We start from the raw sequence: 25757 nt of genomic DNA on the forward strand, positions 1-25757 counted from the left end.
TAATACAGAGAAAATCTCATTCAACAGGAGCCTCCAAATATCTGAGGTTTTTTTTTCTTTTCTTTTCTTTTCTTTTTTTTTTTGAAATGGACTCTTGCTGTGTTACCCAGCCTGGAGTGCAGTGGTGTGATCTTGGCTCACCACAACCTCTGCTTCCTGAGTTCAAGCAATTCTCCTGCCTCAGCCTCCCAAGTACTGGGATTACAGGCACCCACCACCATGCCCAGCCAATTTTTGAATTTTTAATAGAGACAGCATTTCACCATGTTGGCCAGGCTGGTCTCGAACTCTTGACCTCAGATGATCCACCCGCCTCAGCCTGCCAAAGTGCTGGGATTACAGGCGTGAGACACTGTGCCCAGCCCAAATATCCTTTTAATATGACAGCAGAAACAAAAGCATGAAAAATGGTATGTTAGTTATCCACTACAGCTTAAAAGAAACATTCAGAGAAGGAATCGGGAAATCAGGAGCAATATAGTCGCGTGGGTCTGGCGCGGTCTCTAGTGAGGTTGCAGACAAGGTGTTATGATCATCTAAAGAATTCTCCAGGGATGGAGGAAATGCTTCCACGTGGCTTACTTGCATGACTGCTGGCAAGAGTCAGTTCTCTGGCTGGTGGGTGGCAAGGGGACTCAGTTTGTCACCACATGGACCTCTCTCTAGGCTGCTTGAGTATCTTAATGTCATGGTAGTTGGCTTCCCGCAGAGTAAGTGATGGGACAGAGAGTGCCAGGCAGAAGTCACTCTTTTATAAACTAGCCTCAAGTCACATACGATCACATTTGCCAAATTCCATGGGTTACATGGGGCTAATAAATGTTGGAGAGATTATATACATTGTGAATATTAGGAGGTAAGAATCACTGGGTGTCAACTTGAAAGTTGGGTACCACAGTCTGACCTCTGGTCCCCAATGATTTTTGTCCTTCCCAATGCAAAATACTCTTACCTCCTTTCAAATCCTCCAGAAGTTTCACCTTAGTATAGCATCAGCTCAAAGCCCAGTATCTTATCATCTAAATCAGGTCAGGTCCAAGTGTGAATGAGGGCTCCTTGGGATGAGTTCCTTAGGTACAGCAACTCAAGTACAGTTTCTCTTAAGACCTGTGAACTTTAGTTATTTGCTCCCCATATGTGTAACATACAGTAGCACAGCAGATATAGGATAATTGCTAGATGCCATCCTCTTCAAAAAGTAGGGAAGTGGAAGACATACAGGAGACTGGCAATTCTGAAATTCAGTCAGACAGAGGTTGGCAACTCTGATTAGTACTCAAGGCTTCAGAATAATTCTTACCTCTTGGCTATGTTATCTGGGCTCTTAGTTCTGCCTTATGAGTTACACTTTTTCTTTTTTTTAAGAGACAGGTGTTCACCATATTTCCCAGGCTGGTCTTCAACTACTGAGCTCAAGTGATCCACCCACCTCAGCCTCCCAAAGTGCTGGGATTATAGGCATGAGCCACCGCACCCAGCCTCTGAGTTATACTTTTTTCTTTTCTTTCTTTCTTTTTTTTTTTGGTTGAGCCAGGGTTTCCCTCTGTCACCCAGGCTAGAGTACAGTGGCACAATCTCGGCTCACTGCAGCCTTAGCCTCCTGGGTTCAAGCAATTCTCCCACCTCAGCCTCCCGAGTAGCTGGGATTACAGGTGCGTGCCACCACTCCCGACTAATTTTTGTATTTTTAATAGAGACAGGGTTTCACCATGTTGGCCAGGCTGGTCTCGAACTCCTGACCTCAGGTGATCCGCCCCCCCCCCCCCCCTTGGCCTCCCAAAGTGCTGGGGTTACAGGCGTGAGCCACTAAGGCTGGCCGCTTCCCTATACCTTTTTTTTCATGAAAGGTAGCATATATTTCTAGCTGAGTGGTTTTCTCAGTCTGCTTTCCACTTGTAGAAGTTTGGAGACCCAAAGGCCTTTTTGTACTCTCTCCTTTCAATCTAAGTTAACAGTGTTTCTGCCAATATAATATTTTATTTCTCTAATTTTTGAATTTTTTTTAGCAACGCTATTAACTGACAATATAATATTTTAAAATGTTAAGAGTATCCTGTGAATTTTATTGGAGTTTCTGCTAGTAGACAAAAGCCACCCCAAAGTCCCTTCAGAATAGCCCCTCTCTAACCTGGGGCTTGTCTCTGCCAAGATAATGGGAAGAACTACTTACGCTAATAATCTAATGAACTCTATTGTTTAAGTAGTTCTCTGAAGCACTATGTTGGTTCGTTTTGAAGTCTTGAGAAATGATTGTATAGTCATGCCCTCAATATCATCTTTAGACTGTGTTTTCCTGGAAGTGCCCTCAATTATTATCTTTGCCTTGAAGCCATTTCTTAATTTGGCATCATTTGCCATCTGAAGAGTCTGGGAATTTTTTAAACCATCAATTATTAATTCTTTACCAATAGTTCTTCCATTAGCTTATCTTTCTCTTGCATGTTAGTATAAGCAACAAGAATTAAGGAAGCACATTCAACACTGTGTATGGCTCTCTGCTCCTTCTCTTTCCACCATGGTTGTAAGCTTCCTGAGGCCCTCACCAGAAGTACATGCCAGCACCATGCTTCCCGTACAGCCTGCAGAACCGTGAGCCAAATAAACCTCTTTTTATAAATTACCCAGCCTCAAAACAAAAAACAAAAAAAAACACTGTATATGGAAATCCCATCAGCTAGTCACCCAATTCATTAGGCACATTTTCTATTTTCTGAGTTACTCCTGGTGACAGTGTTGCTAAATTTTCTGTCAGTACTAAACAAGAATCCCCTCCTCTAATTGTCAATAAGATTTCTCTTACTTTCCTTAAGACTACACCTGCAGCCTCTTCAAAGGCCATACTTCTCAACAATTTCTTCAAGGCTCTTCAGGTTTTCATTAACACTCTCCTCAAAGTCCTTCCAACTTCCATCCGCTGCTCTGTTCCAAATACATACACACATAAACACACACACACATATATATAATTCAGATATAATTCACAGTCCATATGCCATAAAATTCTTTAACATGTACAATTCAGTGGTTTTTAGTATAGTCACAAGATTATGTACCCATTACCACTATCCAATTCATTTTCACCCCAAGAAGAAACCTCATACCCATTAGCATTTGTTCCCCATTCCTCTGTCCTTCCAGCCCCTGGTAACCAGCAATCTACTTTCTATCTCTTTGGATTTGCCTGTTACGGATGTTTCATATAAATGGAATCACACCATATCTGGCCTTCTGTGTCTTGAACTTTTTCCTGTAGTATAATGTGTATTAGTTATCTATTACTGTGTAACAAATTACCCCAAAGCTTATTGTCTCACAGTTTCTGTGTTTCAGAAATTTGGGGGCAGCTTTGCTGGGTGTTTCTAGCTCAGGGTCTCATGAGTTTGTAGACAAGATGTCAGCAGAGGCTTCAGGCATCTGAGGGAAGGCTTGACTGGGGCTGGATAATCTGATTCCAAAATGATTCACCCACGTGGCCATGGACAAGAGGGCTTTGTGGCCTGCTGGCTTTGGGCAAGAGTTTTCAGTTTTCTCACCACATGGCCCTCTCCATAGGTCTGCTTGTCTGTGCTATGGCTTCCCTTTAGAGCAGGGGCTTGAAGAAACAGGGAAACACCTCAATGTCTTTTATAATTCAGCCTTGGAAGCTATATGCCATCACTTATGCCAAATTCTGTTGGTTGCAGAAACCAACCCTGATTTGGTGTGGGAGAGGACTGTACAAGGAGTGGATACCAGAAGGTGGGGATCACTGGGAGCCATTTTGGAGGCTGCAGTGTTAACGTATTGGGGAATTTTGTTCTAACAGCCACAGATCATGTGTACTAGAGATTACCAGTGTGCCACTGAACTCAGGAAAATTCAAAAAGAAATCAAAGTTTTTATACACTCTAATAAAAGAAGGGCTTTTCTATAATTCTGAGCCCTAAATCTGTTTCTTCACTTAACACTTTATACAAGTAAATAGGTGGATATCTCTGAGTGGTTGAAGTAGAAAGAGAGCAGCTCTCTAAAACAGATCCATTTCGTCTCCTTATTTCTTTCTGACTTCTGATCTCTAGGTCCTGTATTCATGTTTGTCAGATTTTCAATCCGTGCCCTTAGATAAACATAAAAATGTCATGCCTTTCTTTAATGTTATTTTAATGTTATTTTAACATTAAATATTTAATGTTTCTTTAATGTTAGTGTTTTATGTTATTTGGAACTTATTTATTTTTTAGAAACAGGATCTTGCTCTGGCACCCAGGCTAGAGTGCAGTGACATGATCATAACTCACTGTAACCTGGGCTCAAGTGATCCACCCACCTCGGCCTTCCAAAGTGCTGGGATTACAGGCATGAACCACCATGCCTGGGCCCCCATTTGGAATTTTCTTTTATATTTATTTATTTATTTACTTATTTAGAGATAAGGTCTCACTCTGTCACCCAGGCTGGAGTGCAGTGGTACAATCATGGCTCACTGCAGCCTTGACCTTCCAGGCTCAGGTGATCTTCCCACCTCAGCTTCCTGAGTAGCTAGAAATGCAGGCGCACTCCACTATGCCTGGATAATTTTTTGTAGAGTAGGGGTTTCACAATGTTGTCCAGACTGATCTCAAACTCCTGGACTCAAGCAATCCTCCTGCCTCAGCCTCTCAAAGTGCTTGGGATTACAGGCATGAGCTACCGTGCCCGGCCACCAGTTCTTTGATGGCCACAATTTCCTCTCATTCCATTGTGCATGCAACTTTGCAATGTGATTTTGCTGCTTTTTCCATCCAAAGGTGGAGCTCTTTCTCCACTCTCTTAAATCTGGTCTTGCTTTATGATTTGCTTTTTGACCCATTGAATGTGGTGGAAATAATGTTGCACAAGTCCCACTGCATAGGCTTTAAGTGGCTTTCAAGCTTTTGTCTGCCACCCTCTAAGAACACTATCCCAAGATTTCCATGTAAAGAAGCCAGACTAGCTTACTGGAGGATGGGGGGCCACAGGGAGGGGAACAGAGATGCCCCAGCTGACAGCTAGCACCAGCTGCCAGACCTATGATTTGAGCCTCCAGGTGAAGGTGGCTGTGTAAGTGAACCTAGGTGAGACCAACAGAGTAAGCGGCCAACTCATATAATCATGAGAAATAGTAATAAGTCAACATTTTAAGCTATTAGATTTGGGAGTGACTTGTTTTGTAGCAAAAGTTAACATATCTATGCTCCAGTGTGGTGGTAAGGTGGGTAAACAACTTTAGGGAAAAAATGGAACACTGAAGTACTTGATGTTGAATAGACATGACTGCTTTCCACTTAAGAAAAAACACACAAACTATTTTTTTTTTTAAGACGGAGTTTCGCTCTTGTTGCCCAGGCTGGAGTGCAATGGTGCGTTCTCGGTTCACTGCAACCTCCACCTCCCAGGTTCAAGCAATTCTCCTGCTTCAGTCTCCTGAGTAGCTGGGACTATGGGCACATACCACCACGCCTGGCTAATTTTTGTATTTTTAGTAGAGACGGGGTTTCATCGCATTGGTCAGGCTGGTCTCAAACTCCTGACCTCAGTTGATCCACCCGCCTTGACCTCCCAAAGTGCTGGGATTACAGACGTGAGCCACCACACCCAGCCCACACAAACTATTAACAGAGCACTTACTGTGGGAAAGGCATTTTGCTAAGCTCTTTGTATATGCTATCTCATTATACCTTCAACATAACTCTATTAAGTAGAGATATTATTATTTTTTCCCAAGGTCACAAACCATTAACTAGCACTTGTTTCAAACCCACACATATCTGACTCTAAAGCCTGTTTTAACCATTATCATGACTTCCCATAAAAAGCATCTCTAGGCCAACGCAGTAGCTCACACCTGTATTCCCAACACACTGGGAGGCTGAGGTGGGCGGATCACTTGAGCCCAGAAGTTTGAGACCAGCCTGGGCAACATGGTGAAACCCTGTCTCTACAAAAAATACAAAAGTAAACCAGGTGTGGTGGCATGGGCCTGTAGTCCCAGCTACTTGGGAGAACGAGGCGGGAGGATCACTTGAGCCCAGGAGGCAGAGGTTGCAGAGAGGCGAGATCACACCGCTGCACTCTCTAGCCTGGGCAACAAAGCAAGACTCTGTCTAAAAAAAAAAAAAGCCATCTCTAAAAATTTACCAATCCAATAAAAGTCATATTTAATGGCATGCAATTTTATTGATGCAGTCTTCAGTTTAAAAGTCTGTCACATAAAAATGAATAAAAATAAGTATGTGTTGGTATTTTAATTAGTTGGCTACAAATAAAGAAAAAACAACTTCAAATTAATACAAAGACAAGATAAAGATAACATAGAGTCATAATCTTACACACCCCCTCTGTTCTAAATACATAGCATGATATATAAAATGTGTAATGAGAAAATTAAAAAGACTTTCATAGACACAAAACACTGAGCAGGGCTGAAGCTGAGGGTCTGCCAGGCTCTGTCTGGTTCAAAAGGCTGTGGCAGCTCCAATTTCTGTTCCTATAGAATAACTGAAACTAACACTGCTTCCCTAAGATTTAAAATGAAAGCTTATTAACTAAATTAGGACTATTCTGCCTAAATTCTTTGAAAGGTGAAGTTTTGCTAGGCATGAAAGTGAGAGTAGCCCTAGGAGTGTAGGGGGGAAGCGAGCCAGAATCAGTAGGACACAAATCAACGGAGAAAATTTGCCATTCTGGCATCTCCTTTGAAACAAAATTCAAAGCCTATGTAAGTGTCGATCAATAGCAAACACCATGACCTGATGTCATCTCTTTTTTTCTTTTTTCTGAGACAGAGTCTTGCTCTGTCGCGCAGGCTGGAGTGCAGTGGCACGATCTCGGCTCACTGCAAGCTCAGCCTCCCGGGTTCAAGCAATTCTCCTGCCTCGGCCTCCCGAGTAGCTGGGACTACAGGCGCCCGCTACCACGCCCAGCTAATTTTTGTATTTTTAGTAGAGACGGGGTTTCATCATGTTGGCCAGGATGGTCTCAATCTCGACCTCGTGATCCGCCTGCCTGGGCCTCCTAAAGTGTTGGGATTACAGGCGTGAGCCACCATGCCCAGCCCCTGATGTCATTTTCTATGCCTATAGTTGTGAAAAAGTAGCTGTAAAATCCTAAAAGAATACAAGGTCATTATTCGATAAAGTTATCCTTTTCTTTGTAAAATGCAATAATGTACTCTATTCCTTCCAAAGATTTAAAAGTTTTTTTCCATGGAAAATTACAAAGACATGAGAGGCCAAGGCCGGCGGATCACGAGGTCAGCAGATCGAGACCATCCTGGCTAACACGGTGAAACCCCCGTCTCTACTAAAAATACTTTTAAAAAAATTAGCCCGGCACGGTGGCACACGCCTGTAGTCCCAGCTACTCTGGAGGCTGGGGCAGGAGAATGGCGCGAACCCAGGAGGCGGAGCTTGCAGTGAGCTGAGATTGCGCCACTGCACTCCAGCCTGGGCGACGGAGCAAGACTCTGTCTCAAAAAAAAAAAAAAGAAAGAAAGAAAAAGAAAAAAGAGAATTACAAAGACATAACTTAAGAATCTCAGTTTTCAAATATGGGGTAGAATTTTACAACTTTATATTTTGTGGTAGCAGAATAATGGCCCTCTAAAGATTCCCACACCCTAATCCCCAGAACCTACGAATATGTTACCTTACATAGCAAAACGGATTTTGCAGATGTAATTAAGAATACTTTATTTGGCCGGGTGCAGTGGCTCACACCTGTAATGCCAGCACTTTGGAAGGCTGAGGTGGGCAGACGGCCTGAGGTAAGGAGTTCAAGACCAGCCTGGGCAACATGGCGAAACCCCATCTCTACAAAAAAATACAAAAAATCAGCGGGGTGTGGTGGCACGTGCCTGTAGTCCCAGCTTCTCGGGAGGCTGAGGCCAGAGGGTCACTTGAGCCCGGGAGGTGGAGGTTGCAGTGAGCTGAGATCACGCCACTGCACTCCGCCTAGGGAACAGAGCAAGACTCCATCTCAAAAATAAATAAATAAAAAGTGAAAACACTCTAAATGTCTATCAACTGATGAATGGATAAACATTGTATATTACACAGAATATTATCAAAAAAATGAATGAAATATTGATTGATACATGCAACAGCATAGATAGCCCTTGAAAACATTATGCTAAGTGAAACATACAGAAGCTACGTACCATATGATTCCATTTATATGAAATAGCATTATATGAAATATTGAGAAGAAGCAAATCCATGGAGACAAAAGTAGCTTAGTGGCTGCCAATGGCTGAGAGGAGGGAAGAATAGGGAGTGAATGCTGTTAGGTATGAAGTTTCTTTCTAAGGTGATTAAAATGGTCTGGGATTAGACAGTAGTAATGGTTGTACAACCTTGCAAATATAGTAAAAACTACTGACTTTTACATCACAAAAGGTTGGATTTTATAGTATCTGAATCATATCTCCAGAAAAATAAAACAAAAAGGAATTAGAGCTTTATCAGATGACTTACAGGAACAACCAGACACAAACCATTTGTCATCTCATCAGGCCAGAAGCCAAGAATTTCATTTTATTTTTAGCTTATTTTTTTTTTCTTGAGCTGGAGTCTTGCTCTGTCACCCAGGCTGGAGTGCAGAGGCGGGATCTTGGCTCATTGCAAGCTCCGCCTCCCGGGTTCATGCCATTCTCCTGCCTCAGCCTCCCAAGTAGCTGGGACTACAGGCGCCCACCACCATGCCCGGCTAATTTTTTGTATTTTTAGTAGAGACGGAGTTACACCGTGTTAGCCAGGGTGGTCTCGATCTCCTGACCTCGTGATCCGCCCGCCTCGGCCTCCCAAAGTGCTGGGATTATAGGCGTGAGCCACTGCGCCTGGCCTATTTTTAGCTATCTTTATGTAACTGGTTTTTCCATTTATGGAAGGCTTCCCCTAAAAATACATTTATATTAAGTTTATGGAAGGTTTCCTTTACAAACACATTTACATTAAAATCTGAAGTTAATATAAATAATATTTAAAACATTCAGTATATAATAATGTATGTGGCTGACCCTGAAGTTTGGGAAAGTCCTGGTGTCCTATTCAGCACTTTTCAAAACCAGTAATACCATCTAGATTAATAATAAAGTAAAACTTAATACACCATTCGTTTCCCAATGCCATGTAAATCCTTAGATGTGTTCTTTGAGACACAGCTTCACTCTGTCACCCAGGCTGAAGTGCAGTGGTGCGATTTTGGCTCACTGCAACCTCTGCCTCTTGGTTTCAAGCAATTCTCGTGCCTCAGCCTCCCAAGTAGCTGGGACTACAGGTGTGCGCCACCATGCCCAGCTAATTTTTGTATGTTTAGTAGAGACGGGGTTTCGCCGTGTTGGCCAGGCTGGTCTCAAACTCCTGACTGCAAGTGATCTGCCAGCCTCAGCCTCCCAAACTGCTGGGATTACAGGCGTGAGCCACCGTGCCCAGCCCTTAGATGTGGTCTTTAAAGTATAATCCTTTTTAAAAAAATACTTCCAAGGGAATTTTCATGGGTTTGTTAGATTATTCCTCATCATAGGTTTGATTCCTTCTCATCAAAAGCTGTCATCCCCACTGCCTCTCCATATAGCCAAGTATCCTAAACTGTGCAAGCTGAAGTGCCTTGGAGTACCTCAGGAAAAACGCTGACACTGACACATCTTTTGTATAAACTACTAGTTCCAGGTAGTTCAGTTTCAATATGATATGGCACTACATTCCCTTTGATGGCATCCTATCCTTGTGAAGCTGGGTTTGGAGCCACTGGTATGACAAAAAGCACCATGCAAAAATCAATGTGGAAGAAATATGGACAATGGTGACCAATCTGATTTCAATTTTGAGAAATTGTACGGAGCCCAAAAGGCACACACATTCAATTAGTAACTGTGATGATTTAAGGATGAGATAAAAATTATCACATCAGGCTGGGCACAGTGGCTCACACCTGTAATCCCAGCACTTTGGTAGGCCAAGGCAGATCACCTGAGGCCAGGAGTTCATTACAGCCTGGGCAACATAGCCAGAGCCCCATCTCTACAAAAAAATTAGGTGGGCGTGGTGGCACGTGCCTGAAGCCTCCGCTACTCAGGAGGCAGAGGTGGGAGGCTTACTTGAACCCAGGAGTTGGAGGTCACAATGAGCTATGACCCTCCAACCTGGGCAACAGAGCCAAGACACTGTCTCTATTTTTAAAAAAATCATCACATCACGCTCTTGTGTATAGTTTTTTTCAAATGGCTACTAGAGTTGTTAGAACATAAGTTAATAAATGTAACTATCAGGTATTTCTTTTGGCCAAGGAATGGCCTGAAAAAAATTACTGAGATTCTAATGATGTCAGAAACTAAAAGTCTGAGAATCTCTGGGTCACCTACATACATACATATATATATATATATCGAGACGGAGTTTCGTGCTTGTTGCCCAGGCTAGAGTGCAATGGCACAATCTCGGGTCACCGCAACCTCCACCTCCCAGGTTCAAGTGAATTCTCCTGCCTCAGCCTCCCAAGTTAGCTGAGATTACAGGCATGCACCACCACGCCCAGCTAATTTTGTATTTTTAGTAGAGACGGGGTTTTTCCATACTGGTCAGGCTGGTCTTGAACTCCTGATCTCAGGTGATCCACCTGCCTCAGGCTCCCAAAGTGCTGGGATTACAGGTGTGAGCCACTGCGCCCGGCCTTCCTCATACAACTATATACACCCCAAACTTGCCATCATTCTTTAGTTCTTGTGCAACAGTTCTCTGATTTAAGCAGTATGTAAGCGGATCAGTTGCTCACATTACAGTCCCACCTGTTGATAGGAAATGCCTGTTCTAATTCCTGCCATAAGGTGACAAATCAAATAGAAGCAGAGTAGAAACTGGACTATCTTCCTAGTCCAATGAGGAGTTGCATAGTGAGCAGATACACTCCCCGTCTCAGCTCCCCAGGATTACTTCATAAACTATGAAAATGACCATGAGGCAGGCACCAGAACCACTCAACACACATCCATAGTCAGGAGTGCTCACCTGTCTGGGCCAGAGAATTCAACACCATCTACTATCCCCAACCAGGACTTCTGCGGGTAAATCATGCCACTTCTGATTTCTCCTCAAATTCTCTACCCTAAAAAGGAGCTTCCAATAAGTGACTCAGACCCCAGCTAGCAGTTACTGTCCTAAATTATATAGTAGTATAGCAAGGCCACATAAATCCAAGGCATTACACTGTGATCGTTACTGTGTTAAATATGTATTTTTTTGAAACTATTCTTTTTAATTATAGTTTAAGTTCCGGGGTACACCTGCAGGATGTGCAAAATATGTACTTCTTTAAGATGTTTCCACAGGTACAACAGCAGAACTACATTTAGAATTCACAAATAATAGACTTTACATTTGTAATCCTTTAATTCCATTCATAGCAATTTGGAAAAGGAATGAAAATAAAATATTTAGGGTTTCTACTCTTGAAAATGAGACACAAATTAGCGGGGCATGGTGGTGTGTGTCTATAATCCCAGCTACTTGGGAGGACAAAGCAACAGAATCGCTTGAACCTGGGAGGCGGAGGTTGCAGTGAGCTGAGATCGCACCACTGCACTCCAGCTTGAGTGACAGAGCAGGACTCTCTCTCTCTCTCTCTCAAAAAAAAGACACAAACCAATCAAAATAAATTTTAAAATGTTTAAACCAAATTCATATACACTGTATATATAAATGTATGGCATACTCAAATATATTTTAAAAAGAAAAAAGAAAGAGGGGATTTGCCCATAATCAAAACTTTATTGAAAAACTGGCACCAAAATAGGAGATTACTGTTGTATACCTTACAAAACCAAATGTAATTACATTATCTTGGTAAATTAATTAGAATTATGGAATTTATGATAAGGCTTTCTGTGAGATAACACAAAATTCAGGAAGCTGTTTGAATCATTAGTGTTGCTTTCTTCTAAATGAACACCCTGCAAAAGAATCATGAGAGTATATTAAACAAGTGCATTCTACCTTTGCTATAATTTTAATGACAAAAAGTACTTTTCAGTAAAATACTGAAGTTTTAAGAATATTGGATTAATACTCATATACAGATTATTTATCCTTTTATACCAGAAATTTGCTATAATACATCTATCATATCTGAGTTTACTCTGGTATGACTATAAGTGTCACTCCTGTTTCTCAAATGCTATAATGAAGTCTACTTAAGACCATAAGCCTGAATTCAACAGTGAAGACTGTTTCAAGCAAGCTGTCAGAAGATATACTCTTAATTTTTAGGAACTATTCTGAATACTTTTCTCAAGGAAATAATTTTGATTAGAGGCATTTTCAGACCTATTAGGAAAACTCTAGAACAGACACACCCATTAAACCATCTGTCAGCATATGGGCACTAAATTCCAAAATCATGACATGACATACTTTGTTTCAAAAATCTCACAAGTATACTCAGCAATATTACTTAGCAACATTACTCTTAAAATATCATGTGCTGACTCCATATTTAGATCTCACCAGGTCACACCAAATAGATCTCGGATTTGCTGCCAATCCACTTAACTCTTCCAGTGAGAGCATGGAACTTACAGCTCCCCAAAATATCACAAGCAAATTTATAACATCATTACGGAATTGTAAATGTACAAGTATTACTATGGAAACTATATATATAATTTTTTTTCTTATTGCACTAAAGTGAAAGAGGAATTAAAATTAGGTTTTTATATTAATCATTGCAGTTGCTCATAAAAATAAAACCTCTGGCATTTTAACTTATATATTAGCTATCTGTTGCTTAGCTGGCAATGATTAAAAAAAACTATTATATGTACTAAATACATAAGGAACAAAATTTTGTAAGAGAAATTTTTAAATTCTATATGGTTTTAAAAATCTATATGTCCTGGCCGGCAAAGTGGCTCATGCCTGTAATCCCAGCACTTTGGGAGGCCGAGGCGGGCGGACCATGATGTCAGGAGATCAAGACCATCCTGGCTAACACAGTGAAACCCCGTCTCTACTAAAAATACAAAAAATTAGCCAGGCATGGTGGCACGCGCCTGTGGTCCCAGCTACTCGGGAGGCTGAGGCAAGAGAATCACTTGAACTGGGGAGGCAGAAGTTGCAGTGAGCCGAGATGGCGCCACTGCACTCCAGCCTGGGCGACAGAACGAGACTCCTAATAAAAAAATAAATAAATAAATAAATAATAAATCCGTATGTCCTATAACATGTAGTTATTCTTTTGCTTCTATTCTGATTTAATTGATTCCAAGTTCAGCAAACTAAGTGAATAAATGTGTTCTAAACCAAGAAAAATAAGTCAATGGAGTTCACTGCAAGGTCAAGAGTATAAATATAACCATTTGAACAGGGCATTCTTTACCGAAAGCACACAATGAAAGATAAGTTATTTTGGTAATCATTAAGATTTCTTTAAACTTTTCAGTGAAGATAGAGACATTTATAATCAATCTCAACACTGGGTTGGAGAATGCCAAATGATATACCTTCTGTGAGTCTGGCCTTTCCTCCTGTAGGCTGGCACAACACTGTTGAACAACCCACACAAAGAACCACTGTCTGAGCATGGCTGAAAACCGTGGTGATCTTGTAGCAACCTAGAAAAAAAAGGCAATGTTAAAAGTGAAAAGCAGAGGAAAACAGCACCTGCTCGACATTTCTGGTAATATGTAAAAAAATTAGTAACTTTAGTGCTATGAAACAGCAAGCCACATGTGTAATATAAACATTTCTAGCAGCGACACAAAATTTTTTAAAAACAGGTAAAATCAATAATATATTTCATTAAACTTAATATTTCCAAAATATCATTTCAACATGTAATCAATGTATTTTTTTTCTGTGCTACATCGTCAAAATCCAGTGAGTATTTTACAATTAAAGAACATCTCTATTTTGACTATCCGCATTTTGATTATCCACAAGTGCTCAGTAGCCACATTCAGCTAATGGCCATTGTATTGGGCAGCACAGCTTTAGACTGAAGAATCAACAGACTTTTCTTTGTATCATGAAATAGAAAACTCATCATCTGAAGAGCTTAAAGACTTGCTAAGTCAAATAGCATATCTCCTTTGAATGCCCGTTTTCACTTACCCCGAAATGTTCCCACAATGGTTTCAGTACATTTATTATGAAAATGTCCCTGACATTTCCAATTCTGTAATCCCATTTCTACTCAATAGAAGGTTCTAATGTATCTTAACTATACACACCACACTAGCAATCCCTACAGAAATTTTCCTTAGTAAAGGAATTAAGATTTCAAATTTTACCTGGACATTTTACATCCATAAAGTAAGAATTTGGACTTTGTACTAGGCGTTTCTTTTTATGTTTTTTCTTTTCCTCTTCCAAGGACGGATGTAGTAAATCTCTAGCCAACTGAACAAAGAAGCATATTATTACTATTAGTTTTAAACCACAATCCTGGCACATTTAACCATACGTGAAATATACATGCAAAAACAGGAATAACGGTCATCCTCGGCAGAAGCAACACGTCAGATAGTAAAGTTATTTTTCGAAACCTGTTAATAACTTTCATCAATACTTTTCATAATACTTGTGTTCTCCAAGTCCCTAGAAAAGGGCTTTCGGACGATCAGGAAACATATGGTAAGGCAAACTCTGTCCTTTACTCAACTGCGTAATGAACTGTCTTCAATGAAAACTGCGCGAAGTCGAGGTGCTAAGTAAAGAAAGTGACCCCGACTGTGGACTCGCTTAGAGTAGAAACTGCTGAAGTCGACCAGAGAACGCCAGCGCCTGGGTGACTTTTGCTCCTGTGGCTCAACAGCTGATCTGACAGGAATTCTTGCTGAGCGACCGTCCTTGACGGAATTAATATATAAGGCAACAACGAGGACAGTTTTTAAAAAAGGAAAACAAGTAGGAAATCGCTTCCGAAAGAAGGCAGAGGGGGCGAGAAACACCAAGCACTGGGAAAGCAAAAAGACCCAAAGATCACAGCCTCAGGGGCACCCTCAAAAACCCAGACCGCTCATAAGCTACACAGAGAGCTGTTCCCCTCCCAGCCACCGCCTCTGAATTGCAGCCCACGCCCCTGCAGGGCCAGCCGCGCCGCGCTGACCGGGCAAGTCACTACATGCCCGCCACGCGCGAAGACGCTGCGCAACGGGAGCCGCCTCGCTACTCTCGGGCACTACCGGCCCGAGAGGCAGCCGGACTCATCCGTCCCATATGACCCTCGGTAAAGAAGCCCAAAACAAACCCGGAGCCCGATGTAAACAACTCACAGGCATGTTGATCTTCTCGCAAGCTCAGCCCTACCAGACCTCTCAGCCCACACAGCTAGCAAGCTACAAGCGATCTGCGCTCGGCATCAACTTCCGGGATAGAAGCGGCTGGGAGGAGCGGCGGGGAGGGGCTTGTCCGCTCTAGGCCCTCCTCTCGGTGGTAGGGGGACGCTCCAGCCGGGTCCTTGGGTCCAGGGCGCAGGGAAGACCCGGGGATGGCGCGCGTTCCAGGGTGCTAAGTCCCGTGGGTCTAACGGGCTTGTTGGCGAGGGCCGCGGGCTCTGCAGTGCCTGAGGCCAGAATCTGGCTGGGGAGCGGCCTCGGGCTTAGGCCATGGCGAGGGAGCGCCCGCGGCCACCCTGGCCGGCGCCACCCCGAAACCCGGCGGGCCGCTGAGCCCCGGCCCCGGCCCCCTGGCCCGCTCTCGGTTAGCTCTGGGGGTGGGCACACGGGGCAATGCCACTATTCTCTTCTTCTGTGTATTAAAAAATACAGTATTATTAACCATTAATACGTGCCAGAGAGATTATGAAAGAGGCTCGTATCCTTTTGGCTTCCCTTTTCAAGGCGCAGATTTCGAAGTTTTCTGCGGGGTATGACTGTACCTTAGGTTTGCTTTGTTCTGAAAAAAAGTTTTTAAAACAGCACGGATTCGCTGCTGTGCTTCGTTCACTAAGAGACCCCACCCCTTCCGAGGATTACACGTACTTTGCAGAGTGGGCAACTAGGGGGCTGAGAAAGGCGAATGTCACCGATGACCGAACAGGAGTCTTTATCATTATTATTATTTGAGACGAGGTCTCGCTCTTTTGCCCAGGCTGGAATGCAATGGTGCCATCACAGCTCACTGCAGCCTCGACCTCCTGGGCTCAAGCGATTCTCCGGCCTCAGCCTCACGAGTAGCTGGGACCACAGGAACACGCCACTATTCTTTTTTTTTTTTTTTTTTCCCTTGGAGACAGTGTCCTGCTATATTGCCCAGGCTGGTCTCCAACTCCTAGGCTCAAGGAGTCCTCCCACCTCAGCCTCCCAAGTAGTTGGGACCACCGGCGCGTGACAGCATGCTCTATTTTTGAGGAGGAAACTCTATGCTTGAAAGATGGGTGTCATGGCCGACCAAAAGGCAAGAAACCAGAAAGACACTTTACCAGAAAATTGGTCTAACTGGATTTTTTTTTTTTTTTTTTTTGGCGGAGTCTTGCTCTGTCGCCCAGGCTGGAGTACAGTGGCGTGATCTTAGCTCACTGCAACCTCCGCCTCCTGGGTTCATGCGATTCTCCTGCCTCAGTCCTCCCAAGTAGCTGAGATTACAGGTGTCCACCACCATGTAATGGTAGCCAAACACCGGCTACTTTTTGTGTTTTTAACAGACAGGGGATGGGGGGGGCGGGGTTTCACTATGTTGGCCAGGCTGGTCTCCAACTCCTGACCTCAAGTGATCTGCCCGCCTTGGCCTCCCAAAGTGTTGGGATTACAGGCGTGAGCCACCGCATCCGGCCCTGACTTGATGTTCTTAATCACCTTATTTGTCTTTACAAAAAGGATACATGTATAATATGCATTTTGGGAAATGCAGAAAAATAGAAGAAAATTTACCATCTGGAGATAAACATTTTTTACTTTTGACCTATATCCTTCCCAATATTTTTTACTCTCTTGGATATAGGTTTATTTTGGGTTTTGACTTAACCTAATTGGGATCATCTTGTGCATAATCTTTTGTAGACTTGAATTTTCCTCCCACTTACTATAAAATGAGCATTGTTCCATGTCACTACATATTCTTTTTTTTTTTTTAAACAAAGTCTCACTGTGTTGCCCAGGCTGGAGTGCAGTGGCACAATCTTGGCTAACTGCAGCCTCGACCTCCTGGGCTCAAGCAATTGTCCCCCTTCAGCCTCCTGAGTAGTTGGGACTGCAGGTGCAAGCCACCATGCCTGGCTAATTTTTGTAATTTTTGTAGAGATGGGGTTTCGCCATGTTGCCCAGGCTGGAATATTCTACATTATGCTTCTTAATGGGCATATAGCATTTGTCCTGTGACTATATATATCTTCATTTCAGCCATACACTAAATTGGGCATTAGGTTTGGGTTTTTAAATATTTGATACTTAAAAATTAATAAAATATTGGTGAATATTAAATATTTAATGTGTATAAGTATATAGAATAATACAATTGTATACACAGAATAGTGGCCCCCAAAGACATCAGTGTCCTAATCCTCAGAACCTTTAGTTACGTGGCAAGTGGAATAAAGGTTGCTGATTAGTTGATTTAATCTAGAAGGATTATCCTGGATTATCTGTGTAGGCCCAGTGGAATCACAAGGGTTCTTAAAAGTGGAAGAGGAAGACAGAAGAGCGAGAAAGAGATGTGGTAATGGAAGAAGGTCTGAGAGGTGCTATGTTGATGGCTTGTAGATGGAAGAGGGCCATGAGCCAAGGAATGTGGGCAGCTTCTAGAAGCTAGAAAAGGCAAGGAAATGGACTCCCTCCTGGATCCCCCAGAGAGGGACACAGCCCTGCCAACATCTCAACTTTAGCCCAGTAAGACCTGGCTCAGACTTCTGTCCAGAACTGTAAGATAATAAATTTGTCTTGTTGCCTGTAATTTCAGCACTTTGGGAGGCCAAGGCGGGCAGATCACCTGGGGTCAGGAGTTCAAGATCAGCCTGGCCAACACGGTGAAACTGCGTCTCTACTAAAAATACGAAAATTAGCCAGGCGTGGTGGCACATACCTGTAGACACCAGCTACTTGGGAGGCTGAGGCAGGGGAATTGCTTGAACCTGGGAGGCAGAGGTTGCAGTGAGCGGAGATGGCGCCAATGCACTCCAGCCTGGGCAACAGAGTGAGACTGTCTCAAAAAATAAATAAATAAATACATTTGTGCTGTTTTAAGCCATTACATTTATGGTAATTGGTTACAGCAACAATAGAAAACTAATGCAATAATGAAGATCCATGTACCCACTACCTAGCTCTGTCAAAGCTTAACATTCAATACTCCCTCCCAGCAACATTTCATTATTAACGCTACAATAAACATTCTTATAGATATGTTTTTGTGTTTGTCCTCATTCCCTTAGGATAAATTCCTGGAGGAGGAATTGCTGAGTCAAAAGTTATGCACGTTTTAAGGTTTGTAATATAAACTGCCAAATTACCCTCCAAAAAAGCGAAACCAATTTATTTTCCAGATATAAATGTATGTGAATGTCCCTTTCTTTGCACCCTTGACAATACTGGATATTATGTTTTTCCCTATCTCAATCCAGAAGAACTATTGTTTTGAACTAATATTTTGTCATATTTCACTGTTGTTGTAATTAATATTTTCCGTATGCTCATTGGCCATTAGCATTTTTCTATTTTTGTTTTCTTGTGTTTTTGAAACAGGGCCTTGCTTTATTGCCCAGGCTGGAGTGCAGGAGTGCAGTCATGGCTCACTGCAGCATCAAACTCCCAGGCTCAAGCAATCCTCCTGCCTCTGCCTCTGCCTCTCAGAATGCCGGGATTACACTGTGACCCACTGTGCCCTGCCTAATTTTATTTTTTGATAATTTGTTTTAATCATGCAGAAGTTTTTAATGTTATTCACACACACACATACATATTTCAAATTTATTGCTTTTTTCCCTTTTGCTATTGTGTTTAGAGAGGACTTGGTCACTGTAGGATTAACTGAATATTTGCTGTTGCTTTCTTCTAATTCTCTTGTTGTGATATTTATTCTTTAACTTTTTAATTAAGTTGGAATTTATTTTGGCACTTCATGTATCATAGGTCTCAGAACAATTTCTGATTATTAGGCCTAGTTATGGCTTCAGTTCTTGTTAACTAATGCCCGGTATAGTGTCAAAAACCTCCAGCCTCTGAGACACTCACAGGCAGCCTGAGAAATAAAATTTTCCAGGTCAAGAAGACCTGGACTCTAATTACAACTCTGCCTCCTCCTCCTCCAAAGCTCAATTTCTCCTAAAATGTTTTCAGGCCCCTGCACTGATGGCAGATGGAGGGCCCTGGAGTCCCTTTACATTTAGCACCCTGCTCTCAGGGATCCTGCAGAAAGAGCTCCCACCTGGCTTTCCAAAGAACTGTAAAGCACTAGTCAAAATCCTATTTACTGCCCTGAGAACTTTCCAGCCATTCTAGCTGGCCAGGTCTAAGTAGGTGCAACTGAAACCTCCCATTTGGCACTGGCTCCCTTCACCTCAGAAGGGTGTGGGGGCCATCTCTACTCCCATCTCCCTTTACCAAATTCTTTTTTTTTTCCAAATTCTTTTTTTTTTTTTCTTTTTAGATGGAATTCCAGGCTGGAGTGTAGTAGTCCGATCTCAGCTCACTGCAACATCTGCCTCCTGGGTTCAAGTGATTCTTGTGCCTCAGCCTCCCAAGTAGCTGGGACTACAGGTGCGCACATCATGCCCAGCTAATTTTTGTATTTTTAGTAGAGACGAGGTTTCACCATGTTGGCCAGGCTGGTCTCAAACTCCTGACCTCAGGTGATCCGCCCGCTTCGGCCTCCCAAAGTGCTGGGATTACAGGTGTGAGCCACTGCGCCCAGCCTCCCTTTACCAACTTCTAGTGCCAGGAAAACACACAGGTGTTCAGACAGGCTAAGCCGGGAACCCAACCAGTGCTAAATTTCAGGCCCCAAGTGCTGCTCTAAATAAATCAGATCCCCAGCTTTCCCCCGGACTGAAGTTTTTCAATGCCTATGCCCTTTTTCCAGAAAGATGATCAAGGGTTTAGTTTAGTTTTGATTTTAAGAAATTCAGGCCAGGCGCAGTGGCTCATGCTTATAATCCCAGCACTCTGGGAGGCCAAGGCGGATGGATGATTTGAGGTCAGGAGTTCAAGACCAGCTTGACCAACATGGTGAGACCCCGTCTTTACTAAAAATACAAAAATTAGCCAGACATTGAGGTGTGTGCCTGTAATCCCAGCTACTCAGGAGGCTGAGGTAGAAGAATCATTTGAACCCGGGAGGCGGAGGTTTCAGTGAGCTGAGATCGCGCCACTGCACTCCAGCCTGGGCAACAGAATGAGACTCCGTCTCAAAAAAAAAAAAAAAAAAAAAATTAGAGTTTGAGGTGGAGGTCCTAAAGATAACTTTTCTTTTTTTGAGTCAAGGTCTCACTCTGTTGCCCACACTGGAGTGCAGTGGTATGAAACCGCTCACTGTCGCCTTCACGTCCTCACTCAAGCAGTCTCACCTCAGCCTCCAGAGTAGCTAGGACCATAGATGTGTATCACCACACCTGACTCATTTTTTTAAAATTTTGTAGAGACGGGGTTTTGCCATGTTGCCCAGACTGAAGATAACTTTTCTTTTTCTTTTTTTTGAGATGGAGTCTCACTCTGTCGCCCAGGCTGGAGTGCAGTGACATGATCTCAGCTCACTGCAACCTCCGCCTCCTGGGTTCAAGCAATTCTCCTGCCTCAGCCTCCCCAGTAGCTGAGACTATAGGCATGTGCCACTGCGCCCAAGCTAATTTTTATATTTTTAGTAGAGACGGGGTTTCACCATGTTGGCCAGGCTGGTCTCGAACGCCTGACCTCAGGTGGTCCACCCACCTTGGCCTCCCAAAGTGTTGGGATTACAGGCGTGAGCCACCGTGCCCGGCCTAAAGATAACTTTTCATACCCTTTCTAAGTATTTTTCTGAGACGCTCCGAGAAATCTGTGTGGTCAGGAAACTAAAGCAAGACTGCCTTCTTTTTTTCTCTTCCTTCTATTGTCCACCTGTTGGCAGTTATTAAAGTGCTTGTGGCTCATTCTCAACACACTCCTGAAATCAGCAGCAACTTCTGCAAGTGTGCGTCTTTTCTGCATACCAGTTCTCCAACAGGACCACACCTATGGCCCCCAAAGTGCCAACTGTAGAGTTGCCATCTATCTGTTATTCATGAGGATGCCTCATGAAACTCTCTTCAGTCATCCCTTCTGAGTGGCCATCTGTGATCTGCCAAGACCCTGACACGAGGATCCCCTGTCAGGATGTGGTCCTCTTTTAGCCTAGAAGGCTTTGCAGTTGGGGTCCATCTGCTTCTCAGTCATCAATCAAACCAAATCACCGCAGAAACATCCTTTGTCCCCGCCTGTGGGACCATTCAGTTTTAACAGGCTGTGGCTCCTCCTGTTCTGTGCTTGAAATGGATATGGGAATCTTAAAGGAGACAGCCTGTAGTCCTAGCCATGTATATCCTTGCCACTTTGTGGACCAGCCACCTACAAACTTTTTGGAAATAGAGACTCTCAGGCACCACCCCTGACCTACTGAGTCAGAATCTGCATTTTAACAATAGTGATCCTTGTGCACATCTCTGTGTGAGAAGCACTGGCCTAGATATATCACACGGCCATTCTCTCTGGAGTCTTCCTACCTCCCCGCTGGGGCTGTCAGGAAGCCAGAACCCAGGTTTCTGCTACTCCAGGGTAACAAATCAAGGATTTTTCTCTATATTGGAACAGGAAAGCACTCCTCTTTCACTGCTTCTCCAAGATACTCTATTCATTCCAGCAAATCTCATTCTGTCTTACCATATCTAGGAAACTTTTAAGTCAGTGATTCCAAAGTTGTTTGCTTTTTGGAATCACCAAAGGAGCAGCTGATGTCAATTAAATTAGAGTATTTAGGGGTGGAACCCAGGCGGCAGTATTTTTAAAACTCCCCAGGTGATTCCATGAACAACCAGCGTTGCACTTCTGCTATAAATTGTCTGGAGGGCTTAGAATTTGTAAAAGCAAAGCCTAGAAAGTACTATACACGTCTAATGCTTAAAAGGAGAATGAGGGGAAAAATACAGGGAGAAAAAAATCATTAATATTTCAAAATAGCCAAGCTTGGCAGCCAGGTGAGATCTCCCAGCACCTGTCCTGCTTGCCTTGATGATCAGGTCTCTTCATTTCCCCTACCATTGCTTCCTGCAAACCTTCTCACTACCCGCCCGAGACTCCAGAGGAGAAGGTGAGCTACTGAGAGGCACGGTGTTGTCTCAGACTTCATTGTAACCCACAGTTCATAGTGTCAAGGTGTTTTATGAAGGTGCTGAGGCCAGCATAAATTTATGCAAATATCTCTCCCCTTTCTGAACTCTTAATCCCTACCTTAACCACTTGTCAATAACTACTGCTGTCTTATATGAACTTTTTAAAAAATGCTCTTATACTGCTATGCTATTTCACTTCCCATGTGTCATGCCTTCTCTTCCCCAAAAGTCCATAGGCTTTTTTTTTTTTCCTGAGATGGAGTCTCGCTCTTGTTGCCCAGGCTGGAGTGCAGTGACACAATCTCGGCTCACTGCAACCTTCACCTCCCAAGTTCAAGCAATTCTGCCTCAGCCTCCTGAGTAGCTGGGATTACAGGCGTGAGCCACTGTTTAGTAGAGAGGGGGTTTCACTATGTTGGCCAGGCTGGTCTCAAACTCCTGACCTCAGGTGATCTGCCTGCCTTGGCCTCCCAGAGTGCTGGGATTACAGGCGTGAGCCACTGTGCCTGGCCCATAGGATTCTTGAAGATCAGGATTTGGTCTCATCTCCCCGAAAGCCTAGCACAGTGCATAATGGGCACTCCAGGAATATGCTGAGTACCATACTCAATAGAGCTGACTTGATGGTCATTCTTTAACAACAATTCCAGTTATCCAGAATCCCTTTCTTCTCGTCATAGTTTTAGTTGATCCTTCTTGATGCACGCCTTTGATCATTCCTCTGTCTCAACTTGGTGTTATGAGAAAAGACCAAAAGACCACTGAATTCTGACTAAGCCTCGGTTAACTTGTTTCTAAAGTTAGGAAAGGCCAGGTGCGGTGGCTTACAACTGTAATCCCTACACTTTGGGAGACCAAGGTGAAAGGATTGCTTAAGGCCAGAAGTTCAAGACCAGCCTGGGTAACATAGCCAGATCTCATTTCTACAAAAAAAAGAAAAAAGAACATTAGCTGAGAATGATGGCATGTGCCTGTGGTCCCAGCTACTCAGGAGGCTGAGGTGGGAGGATCGCTTGAACCCAGGAGGGTGAGGCTGCAAAGAGCCATGATTGCACCACTGCACTCCAGCCTGGGCGACATTGAGACCCTGTCTCCAAAAACAAATAAATAAGATAAAATTAGGAAAATGATTTAAAGTCACTGCAGAGTTAATGCGACACTGTAGTAACCTCTGCTTCTTCTTCCCTTGGGAAGTGAGTACAAGCAAAATAAGTGAAAAGCATTCGGTTTTTCCATTAGATAAAAGCGGACTAAAAGGCTAATGGGCTAAAGGGCTCAAAGTATAAAGAAGAATGGTGTTCTATTTATTCACACTGAAAAACTTATTCAACTATACGGAATGTCTGCTATATACAAAACAGCAATTTGGAAACCCTATTTCCTGGGAGCACAGAAACTTTAATAGCCGTTTAACCTCTCTAAGTTGTGTCTCTATCTATAAAATGAAAATATTTATACCTATTTCATAAGGTTATATGAAGAAAAAATGAGATGAGGCATGGTATACCACAAGTGTTCAATAAATGCCAACTGTAATTCCTAGTGGTTGTCAGGAAGCCAGAACCCAGATTCCTACTACTCCAGGGTAACAAATCAAGGATTTTTCTCTACATTGGAGCAGGAAAGCACCTCTCTTCCCCTGTTCATTTGGAATGAACAAAAATATCTTGTTCATTCTAGCAAATCTCATTCTCTCTTACCACTTCTAGGAACCCTCTAAGTCAATGAAACCCAAATTTGTTGTACATTAGAATCACCAAAGGAGCAGCTGAAGTCGATTAAATTAGAGTACATGGGGTAGAACCCAGCTGGCAGTATTTTTGTAAACTCTCCAGGTAATTCCATCAGTAGCTAGGGTTGAGAACCACTGCTGTATGAGTTCTCCGGGGTGCTTAGCGTTTGCAAAAGAAATCAGTTAGCTCTGGGAATCTTGGACTGATGGCATTTCCCTCATAACAACTTGTAAAATGCAATGTCATTACAACAGTTCTGCCTTAAGGAAGGTTATGAGAATATGTTCTATCTGCAAAAAATACTGAATCAAAAGCTGAGACTGTTATTTCAAGATCCAATAGGTGGCACAAGGAGCCACTTACACAGGACAAGTGCCGGCCAGCAGAGAACTTTAACTTCCTGTTTCCAGGGGGCCTTCACCTTGGAGATGTCTTCCTACTCATGTTACACAGCCATTCCATAAGTAGCTATGCATAATAGGCCCCTTCAATATACAGACCATAGTTATTTTGGGTTTTCCTAAAGACAGAATATGTGGCCTACAGGGCAGGTGAGAGTAAAGCTAGTCTTCCCTAAGTATTTCCCCCAATATTTCACTCATCTGAAACTCATTAACTAAAGGAAACCACTTAAATTCCAATTGCCCTCACACAAAAGTGAAATAGCAGCAGGTGGCTCACGCCTGTAATCCCAGCACTTTGGGAGGCCGAGGCAGGCGGATCACTTGAGGTCATGAGTTTGAGACCAGCCTGACCAATATGGTGAGACGTGCCCGCCCCCGCCCCATCTCTACTAAAAATACAGAAATTAGATGGGTGTGGTGGCGGGTGCCTATAATCCTAACTACTCGGGAGGCTGAGGCAGGAGAATCACTTGAACCCGGGAGGAGGAGGTTGCAGTGAGCTGAGATAGCAGCCACTGTACTCCAGGCTGGGTGACAGAGCGAAACTCCATCTCAAAACAAACAAAAAAACGTGAAATAGCATTGGCTTTAAATATATTTTTATAGACACATAATTGAACAATCTACTAGAAGGGCTATTGTCATTTAGTAGTGCCAGGCCAGTAGTCATTGGGTAGCATAGACTCTCAAGCAGTAGGGCATTGGTCAGTGAGCTTGGAGGTGGGGAGGAAGGGGTAGGTGTGCTGATCAGTAGTGTTTGCTAATTTCCATGGTGAAAATATTCCCACTATGACCACTTTCAATCTACTAAGGTGAAGTCAGTTTACAGAGAGTTGGGAAGAGATGAGCACAACCTTCTGATGGGTAATGCCTAAGTCTTTTTGGAGTATTTCCATTATCATCAGAACTGCTAATAAAATATCTGTAGTGATCATCTTGGGATTCTTTTTCTCTATCCTCTGATCAAAAAGCAGGGAGCAGAAATGAAAAATGAAAGAAAGAATGATCTGTTAGACTAATCCACAGACTGGAAAATTGGCCTTGAATAAAGAAGAGTTGACCTTCTTAATAATTTTACCTGCCTGGGCATAATACATTGCACAGAGTAAGGGCTCTATGGGACATTGCTTTCTGACTTGTAAATAATGTGGTTATATATTAAAGATAGAATTTCAGATTAGAGGCCAGGTGTGGTGGCTCACGCCTGTAATCCTAGCAGTTTGGGAGGCCAAGGCAGGAATATCACTTGAGCTCAGAAGTTCGAGACCAGGCTGGGCAACATAGTGAGAAACCATCTCTACTGAAAAAAAAAAAAAGAAAAAACTTCATTCCACATTAGGGATAATCCACTCCAATTTTA

At 43.0% G+C, this 25757-nt stretch overlaps 1 protein-coding gene across 2 annotated transcripts; it reads right to left on the reverse strand.

The window, feature by feature from the left end:
* Positions 1 to 11739: 11739 nt before the first annotated feature.
* On the reverse strand, positions 11740 to 15368 carry RPS27L (ribosomal protein S27 like). Of its 2 annotated transcripts, XM_003267077.4 has the most exons (4): positions 15263 to 15368; positions 14279 to 14387; positions 13490 to 13600; positions 11740 to 11941 (listed from the first exon to the last, which is right to left on the reverse strand). In XM_003267077.4, the coding sequence occupies exons 1-4, from the start codon at positions 15266 to 15268 to the stop codon at positions 11913 to 11915; spliced, it is 255 nt and encodes an 84-aa protein (XP_003267125.1). In that variant the 5' UTR covers positions 15269 to 15368; the 3' UTR covers positions 11740 to 11912. The 2 variants fall into 2 exon arrangements, with proteins under 2 accessions (XP_003267125.1, XP_012362922.1); XM_012507468.2 differs by lacking the exon at positions 11740 to 11941 and having other exon boundaries at positions 13146 to 13600.
* Positions 15369 to 25757: the final 10389 nt, after the last annotated feature.

Source organism: Nomascus leucogenys, chromosome 6 (genome assembly GCF_006542625.1).
Source record: "Nomascus leucogenys isolate Asia chromosome 6, Asia_NLE_v1, whole genome shotgun sequence".
NCBI lineage: Eukaryota > Metazoa > Chordata > Mammalia > Primates > Hylobatidae > Nomascus > Nomascus leucogenys.

Excerpts from the sequence above, each read along its gene's own strand:
- RPS27L (XM_012507468.2), bottom strand. Across the intron at positions 13,601-14,278 it reads TATGGATGTAAAATGTCCAG|GTTGCTACAAGATCACCACG; the intron begins GTAAAATTTGAA and ends TTTTTTTTCTAG.